Source organism: Amphiura filiformis, chromosome 17, assembly GCF_039555335.1.
Source record: "Amphiura filiformis chromosome 17, Afil_fr2py, whole genome shotgun sequence".
Taxonomy (NCBI): Eukaryota; Metazoa; Echinodermata; class Ophiuroidea; order Amphilepidida; family Amphiuridae; genus Amphiura; species Amphiura filiformis.
Genome location: NC_092644.1, coordinates 49948469 through 49957761, shown reverse-complemented (window position 1 = coordinate 49957761; position 9293 = coordinate 49948469). Strand labels below are relative to the sequence as shown.

At 36.4% G+C, this 9293-nt stretch overlaps 1 protein-coding gene across 1 annotated transcript in view; it reads right to left on the bottom strand.

Moving 5' to 3' along the window:
* Nucleotides 1-3345: 3345 nt before the first annotated feature.
* LOC140137923 (intraflagellar transport protein 172 homolog) overlaps nt 3346-9293 on the bottom strand; it is a 47978-nt gene continuing 42030 nt past the window's right edge. The window contains exons 31-38 of the mRNA XM_072159726.1: nt 9115-9288; nt 7861-8064; nt 7091-7201; nt 6478-6597; nt 5723-5878; nt 5045-5143; nt 4601-4754; nt 3346-4260 (exon numbers count right to left, since the gene is read on the bottom strand). Coding sequence (XP_072015827.1) covers nt 4079-4260; nt 4601-4754; nt 5045-5143; nt 5723-5878; nt 6478-6597; nt 7091-7201; nt 7861-8064; nt 9115-9288 — 1200 coding nt within the window. The 3' untranslated portion in view covers nt 3346-4078. The remainder of the gene's footprint in view (nt 4261-4600; nt 4755-5044; nt 5144-5722; nt 5879-6477; nt 6598-7090; nt 7202-7860; nt 8065-9114; nt 9289-9293) is intronic.

The window sequence follows — 9293 nt, the reverse complement described above, 5'->3', positions numbered from 1 at the left end:
ATATCTGCTCAGGTTCTGTTGTGGGTTGAGTTCTGAAGCAGCTGTAATCATCTTGCACCATGTAGTCACTAGATGCGATGTAGATTGGCATTTACCAGTGACATTGCTATATGAAGCCGAAACAGATTCACAGATACATCCTTCATTGCATGATATTCTCTCTCCTATAAAGTTGTTGCAAATTGCTGCATGTGTGTCTATTAAAACACTGGAAGGAATGACTCCAGAGTTATGGTCTATTTTGAATCATTATTCAAGTCAGTCCCATCCAGTACAAACATGGCTATGGAATATTGAGGAACTGTCCATTTATGTGTTTGGCCGTGGTGCCACAGATTGTATGCACTTCCTCACAAATGGAATGGAATTTGTTTCAATCAACAGGTCCCTTAAATTAGTTGATGTTACAATGATGGATCCAATTTTTCTTAAAGGAACGGATTTCAAAAGTTTGAATAAATTTTTGATAAGCCAATTGGATATACACCACTTATCCCTAGTGATGGAGGGCATGGACACAAGCTCCGATTCATTCTGGGAAGAGCTGCTTATGGATCTCGTCACCACTCCAGTAGGTAAAACTTTTTACTTTGAACATCTCATTCCTAATCTGGAAAGTTTGAAACTCTCAAGAATGGGTTTTATATCAAGTGCTTGCCAGGACATGTTTATACTACTACTAGACATGTTTATTAAAGTAGGTAATCGCCTACAGAGACCAAATGTTACACCCGAGTCTCAAGTTTCCAAAATTGTTGGTGCACATAGCTTACCCTTACAGAACTTTGATATCCACGGTAGTATCAGCTTGAGCTTGTTTGATGATACTCTGTTGTACAAATTGTCAGAGGCTCTGTCATTTATGCCATGTATAGAATACTTAAGACTTCAGGATATTGGTTTGACATCTTTGTCCCTTCAAGTAATAGCTCCTGCAATTTCAAGTATGTCAAAACTAAAAGCTTGTTCCTTCTATACAAATACACTCCATTGTGCAGGACAAGGTTTATCTCATATACTTCAGCATGTCAGAAATCTGAGGGAGCTCAATCTTGGTTGGACTGGTCTGGATGATGATGATATCAGTTTACTACCACTGTCCCATTTACCAAAGCTAACAGAGCTAGTTTTATCTGGAAATAAATTTGGATCAAAGGGTTTGATTAATCTTAGTGCTTCAATGAAGCATGTCCCAATGCTTACAAAGCTTGACCTTGGTTATAATAATGAAATATGTGAACAAGGAATAGCTGCATTCAGTGCATCATTGCATTACATCCCATCACTCACACGTCTTACCATGAGCCAATTGAATGATGAAGGGCTCATAATACTAGCTCATGGATTCAGACACATACCACAGCTCAGATACCTTTATCTGTCAGACGCATTTAACACTTACTCACCACCCAGTATGAAGGCTGTTGAGGTCATTTTCAGAAACTTCATTTTCCTTCCACAACTTCATTCAGTATGCATGCAGAATGATCACCAAAACATACATCAATCACAATTGCTTCAGGCATGCATTCATGAAGCATGGGGCCCATACAACAGCACACGTACGCATTTTGGGTTTCGACGCGTGGTGTTTGGACGCCAAGAAATAATGGCAATTGTGAGAATTGCAAAGAAGTTTAAAACTACATGAAAAGTTAAGTCTCTGTTCTAATACTAATCAGTAGAATTAATACCAATCAGTATGTACATGTATTGAAACCTTTTCTCATGTTGAAGTATTTTGGGGTGTACATTCTGAATATGCCTGCTGGTGCTACATGTATCATTGGCAGAATAAGACTCATTTTGAAAGTATAGACATATATGCTAAGATATACTGTAACTGAAGTCGAGACCTCAATCGAAATATGATAGTCTAAAATATGTCAAAGTACAACTTGCATTCACCATATTCACATATCCCATGTGCTGAAATGTGCAAGGAGTAAGTAGAACAATTTTTTTTTCTTTTTTGAATTTTAACATTGTTATCCATGTCACACACCTCAATAAAATCAAATTTATACTGAAGATTGTTTGTATACTCTACCTTCATGGCTGTATTTAATTTTTACTCGTTATCAAACAAATAAAGACACATAAATATAATGGTATATACATTGTTTTGTAATACAGTTACAGCTTTTATATAACATGTGTACATTGACCATTTAGATAGCTTAAGGACTTAGTTGTTGAATTGTTTAAGTCAAAGCTCAAATTGATTGAAATATGTGTAGCTCCAGGTGCATCACAGGAGAACCGTCCATTTGATTGTCACCTATATGGACTAAATTAGTGTACCTCCAGGACAATCAAATCATGATTTACATAAATCCTTGGTTTACATAAGTACATTCATTTATATTTGAGTAGTATAAATTTCAAGGTGTTATAGTATTCTATGCACACTTATACAATATTTACAAATGAATAAGATTATAAAGTAACACTTCTTATTTATAAGCAATATTATGCATAAATAGAAGTAACTTGTCAAAATTGTGTTGACCAAGAGTCTCAAAACTGATGTCCTATCCAAGCATCCAAATAACCTCTCTTTATAATATTTTGCAGTAAACCTTTGACGAGCGTGTACATGTACTACCGTGATGTTGCAAAGTCAGAGCTAACAACACATGTGGCGCAAAGTTCATTCATAAATCTCCACTCGGCAAGAGCAGATCGCCTCAGCAGCCAATCAGAGACAAGTGCGTTTCAACGCAGTAAATACGCGATGTACAATTAAAAACGCTCTCAGCAAAGGTTTACTGCAAAATATTATGGTCCATTTGGCTTCCTACTTTGTCCGAGTTACTTTGCATGTGTACAAATGTATTGCATTTGATCATGCATGCAAACATGCCGGATCTTTGCCACAATTTATTACTACGCTCACCAGAAACTTCACTGACGTCACTCTCTAGAAGCCTAATGGGCTAGAACTTGCCACCACATTGCACCCTACCTTTGATGTTGAAGTGCAATGTCATTTGAAATTGGGAGGTATTATTTGCAATATAATTGGCAATTCCAGTTGAAATCCATACACCCCCTATGGAAGACATGACTTAATCTTCCACGGGGAGTGTGAATTTCAAATGGGGCTATCTGAGTGGGGTGACGCTATTTGTCTTGAATAAGTGCAGTATTTTATTTTCTATCAACAGCAGTTGCTGTATTTTGCCTTGTTAATATTGATACTGTATTTTTTAATGTTTAATTGTTTTTTAATATTGTAAACACTTGTAATTTGGCCACGATTTGTGTGTGAATAAAATATACTATACTATAACCTGCACTTTACTTTAATAATCATAAAACAAAGCACTGTAGGACATTCCTTCATCAAGTATAGAGTAATTATTTTCTGTTTTGTATGTTCATATTCCATTTTGTACAAAAATTGTTTTTCTGTTTTTTCCCATTTTCACTTCAATTGTTTATGTTGATACTTTGAGAGTATAGAATCCAACAGCAGGTAATACCAATACCAAAAACATATAGTTGTTATCAATTTGGATTTCTTACAAAACAGAAAACAACAAATTTCCCAGCAAAATGGAAAATGTACGGCTCTAATCCACACTTTCAGAAAAGTTCAGATCCTTTTTGCTACTTAGGCAGGTAGCAAATGGGGCTCTCATTGGCTGCTTGAATAATTTCATGAAAATCAAAACATTGGCATCTCATTCGCTAACCAAGCCATGTAGCATTGTGTGATCTTGGCAATAAACAGGGGGTGAGTATCGGACAATGCTGAACTTTCCTGGTAGCAATTGAATTCAGTAAACAAAGTTCCTTGTATCTGATCAAGAAATTGCACTTACTTGTGAACATTTCAGCAAACACTGTTGTGTTGCCTTTGTCTCTTCAAGTGTTGACAAAGGCAACAGTGTTTGCTGAAATGTACACAAGTAAGTGCAATTTCTAGATCAGATAAAACATGCTTGTAGAGTAATTTTTATAAGAAATCTTAGAATGGAAAATACATTAGCACTGAGGGTACTTAAGAAGAAAAACAGTTCTACAGTTCACACACAAGCACAATTTTTGTTGTTTAAGTTACTCCATAAAATTATTGGAATGTATAGGTTGGATTAGGTGTAGCCCCACACCATAGACCAACAAACTTAAGTACATCCTGACACTCCTGACTATGAGACATCTTGGTAGCCATAAGTAACTTATTCCAGTCATCTTTGTTAGCCGCCTTGCCTGGACGCTTGAACTCTAGTTTGTTACGCAACACTGGGTAACCTGTAGAAGGAATATAATAAATGTAATAACAAGCAGTTGAGTTGAAATGCAAGTGTATTACAATTCCTGGATGAAGAAGTTTTTATCTTTCCTCAAAATGGGCTGCATACTTAAAATGTTGAAAAACAGAGTTTTTGTATGTACAGCCTTCGGAGTGTGCTTTATTGAGTTATCCTGAAATTCTGGACAAAGAATATGCCACACTGTGAGTGTGAATTTCAAATGGGTTTACCTGAATGGGTGACTGTACACCCTGTGTGGAAGATTAAGATCATATCTACCATAAAGGGAGTATAGATTTCAACTGGAATAGCTCATTTTGGCAACTATAAAGACTCACCTGTAATTACACATGGCAGTGATGATATTCCTGTATTAAGTGCATTCAATGAGCCAACATAGGTATCTCTCTCATCCGTATCCAGGCTTTGTTCAACCTGCTGGTCCATAGACACAGCTAACACCCATTCTTTAACTTCCTCTTTCTTCTCTTCCTGTATTACCAAAAGGAAAAGAAACGTAAAGGCATGTTTTGTGACAGCATGGTGGTGCAGCAGTAAAAAGCTTCGACTCGTAATCACAATGTGTGTTTGGTTTTATTTTGTGAAGTGGTGTACTGACTACTGAGTTTTGAAAAAGTGTTCATCACTTGGGAATTTGATCATACTTTATGAAATCGGCATATTTGTCAAATTATCTACAAATCCGAGTTACTATGATAATGCTATATTTGAAAATTACTAAACAGAGACAGGGCTTAGTTTGATATACACAATGTACTTACACTGATGTGTTGTTTATCTGGTAGTGGTACCTCAAATGGAATGTCAGTGTCTTGAAAATCTGTATTATCAAGCATATCCAAACTGCCTTCCTCTATTGCCTGAGAAATCAAACAAATTTTAAACATTTGCTTTCATTTACATTCTTCAAAATTCACATAACGATTTATAGGACACTGGAATAGGATGATCTCTTGATTTGGAAAGAGTAGGTTGAAACTTATTCAACTAATTTAAACTGTATGAAAACCTTGTCCTGTTTTATGGTAGTGACAGTGATGTAATAGTCAAAATGGAAGCAGTCCCTTGGCGGGCATTTGAAGTCAATGTTGCTATGTCGGTATAAAAAAAGTCATGCGAGGTTTCAAGTCAAGTTTTGGAAACAAGTAGGCCATTGTGGGCCTATAACATATTATTTGGTGTCTGCAAAAACATCTTAATGCTTTATTTTGTTAGGAAACTTGAAAGAGTTTTGTGGTATTAAGTAGTCAAGTGAAAGCAACCTCAAGTATGGGTAACCATTTGTTTCTATAATTTCACCTGTTTGATACAGTATCATATCACTCTGTCCGTTGATACGCTGCTGGTTTGACAAGCTTAAGGCAGGGAATAGGCGAGGTTGAGAGAGAAAGAAGGGCCGGGATCGAAAAAATCCATTATCTATTTATCTATTCATTTACCTCTGTTAAATCTAAGAATCTATTGAGGAACACAAATGCCATGTTATTCATTCCATGTGTTCTGCACTGCATACCAGCCTCAAAGAATGCTTTATCTGCTGGTACAATGTCAGTGTGGCGAAGTATTGCGATGCTTAACTTGGCTGCTAGTGATTCCTGTAAATAACACATTAAAGGTAAAAATCAATTATATATAAAAGAGTCATTCCACATCATGAAGTCAAAATAGGACATTTTTAAAACTTCAGTGACCTCCCCAACAAAATATGTGAATGTCCCTTTAAACAGTGACAAAAATAAACACTTCATTGGTTCTTCTTCATTAAAACAAAGTGGTTACCTTATCAGAATCAGAACAGAATTTATACACAAATCAATGACATCTTAATATTGATTGCAGAGTTTCATATAATTAATGCATCAAAAATTAATTTTAATTATCATGTAACCGAGATTATACAATACAATCTCTGATATTACAATGATAGCACCTCTCTTCACTCTTCAGTGGAATTATAATTTTTGTGTGAAGTATATAATTAAGGGGTCACAAGTAGGCCAAACATATTTCAAACATACATATGCCAGAGGGAAAAAATACACCCCAGAGTTGACCAATGGGTAAATATCAGTGGTTGGCAGGTCTGATTTGGCCTGCAAGCTGAGAACCCCCTCCCCCAAAGTATATTTAGTCTTGCATGCCTTGTGAAGCTATAATGAATATTTTTTCAATATTTTTTTTATTCAAACCTTACCAGAGCTTGTTGACCTAAACAGGCACTTCTTGTAGCATAGTAATGTGCTATGGTTAACATGGATTCAAACTCCTCATGTTGGGCGCTGTTTGCCTCGCTAGTTTTGGCCATGTTCTCACACTACAAGAGACAAAAATAACAATGAGTATTTTAATTATACATGTAGAAATCCTCGCACACATTATCATAAATTTGCCAGTTTTTCTCATTTACGACACTAACAAAACATCAAGAGTTAATCAATTCAGTGGGAAATCAAAGTGGAGAACTGAATTGCAGCCTCCAAATTTATTTCCAGCAAGTAGTTGCCCAATCAAGCCATTTTCTGAACTTTCATAAAAATTATGTATATGTAACATGATCTGGTCCATGGAGGCCAAAGGTGGCAAATTTGAAATCGAGATAAAACATGTAAATCATTTGATTGTCACCACAAAGACAAAGAAGACAAAAAAAAAGATGAACAAAAAACCTGTTATACGAGTGAGCAGACTTTTCAAAAAATGTGTGCAAAATTCGGCGATTGCCCATCGCTTTCCAAAAGCGATGCATTGCAATCGCTCAGCGATTGAGTATAAATTCAGCTTTAGAGTATTGTCTCTTTAAGTCTTACCAAGTTCTGTAGCATATCCCTGAGGTCAGCCCAACCTTTATAGGCTTCTGCTTTATCCAGGTCTGGTGCTTCAAGGAGATCAGACACAAGACGCTTGTAGATGTTGTAATTCTATTTGAAATCAACAGAAAGGACAAATGGGTTACAGGGTATTGCACAATTTCTATTACAAAGGGACATGTAACCACAACAGCAACAGTAAAATATGACACACATGATGGTATAGCAAATTGATTTTTAGAGGGGAGATGAATACTAAAGTTATCTTCTTTTAATGAAATGTCATCTTATTCTAATCTAACAATCAATACATTGTCAACACTTTCAGAACAGACCACAGAATTAAACAATGTGTATAGAAACAACCAATATTTTTATCGTAGCGCCGGCATCCACTACTCAAAATATTGGACCTGCCTGTCGTCTATCACACAGTAGAGGATAACAAAAACAAAAATTCCTATTGTTTATTCTCTAAATCAATGCAGCATTACACACATTCCCTTATACCAGATATTTCACTAAACCAGCCACTGCTTGGTCCCATCATATCATTGTCATATGTGAAGATAGCCTTGATCTGGCAGCATACATGAATGTGAAATTGAACCATTCATAACATTGTGTACAGTTACATAATTCTTCCTTTCATGTCTATTGCCAGTTCAAAGATCTCTTACAAAGATCTTTTACATCTGTATCCTCACAAATGAGTGACTAAAGATCCACCTGCCTACAGCATCCATTGTGTTTCACCTGTTATTCATTACCTGTGGGTTAGGTGGTGCACCATGCGTCACATAGAGATCTAATGCTTTATGGATATTCTTTTCTTTGATGAGATGAGTAGCATATAATGCCACATATTTATGTAGCACTTTGAAGCCTTGTTTCTCAGCTGTTTCTATACACTTGTCCCATTCACCCCGGTTCACAAACATGTCAAGGGCTGCTATCACATCAACACCAATAAGCTGAAAACAAATCATAGTAGGTACGATACACATGAGCACAGGATTCATTTCATGATCTAATAATTAAGCACTAATTTTCCCAAATTGAATAGTTTCCTTTTAGGTCTAAATGAAGGATTAGGATTCATTCATTGTTCAGAGGGCTTATGATTGACACATCCAAAGGAAAAGTTTTGTCAGTGATACTGAATCAAAGGGTTGCGATATTCATTACTCAATCACTTGAAATCTGACCCAACTTTAATGATCTACAGTACTAAATTCAAATACAGAAAAAGAAGAAGTAGTCCCCCATTTCATTCTGCATGAGTTGAACAGCATGGACAGGTTTGAGTTTGTTACATAAAATAATCACAATGCTACCCATAACAAGCAGTGATGCTGTTGAACCAACAACCTTAGGATCTATTATCTAGACCTACTAAGCCATAACTACTAAGTGACACTGAAGTGCTAGATAGATTCCATCATAACAATTAGTGGGAAGTGTCAAGCTTTCGTCAGGAGTGGCTCCGAAAATCTTTATATTAGCAGATAGGCGAGATCTGTTTGTTCTCTGTTGACAAGGGGCAGTCTTCAGTGAACGGCTCTTTTCAGAGTCATCAGTAGGCAAGGGGCGGTCTACATGTCTCATTCTTACTTTGTCCAGAAGAAGTCAGAGCTTCTCCTGACGAAAGCTTGACAGTTCTAAACTTGTCCGACGGCAAACCCGCTAAAACCCACTAATTGTTTTGAATTCCCGTCGTAAAAGCCTATCCCAAGATTCCATCATCCTATAAGTTTTGTTTGACACATTCCATAGCAGATTGCATGGTATTTTAATTAAATACAAATCATGTTGGTTAGATAAAGACATCATATAGTAATCTTGCTCTGAGTCATTAGGATACATGGCAAAAAATATTCATGTGCACAGTCGCTGGCCACTCTGTGAAAAGATAACATAACAAACTTGTACATCTAAGCATTGATGCTGTATACATCTTATGTTTAAACAATGATGGGCTAGAACACACTACAATCACAGGTTTGTAGGCACATTTAACTCACCGACTCTGCTTTGCCTTCATTCTTGAGATGATCTTTGTATTTATCATCCACATAGCGTTCATATCTTGGTTCCAACTCCTTGGCAACTTTCTTAGCTTTGTTCCATTCACCACCTTCCATCAAGGCATCTATGGCTTCTTTCACCATATCCATGCTGAGGTAAATCTCAGCAGCCTGTT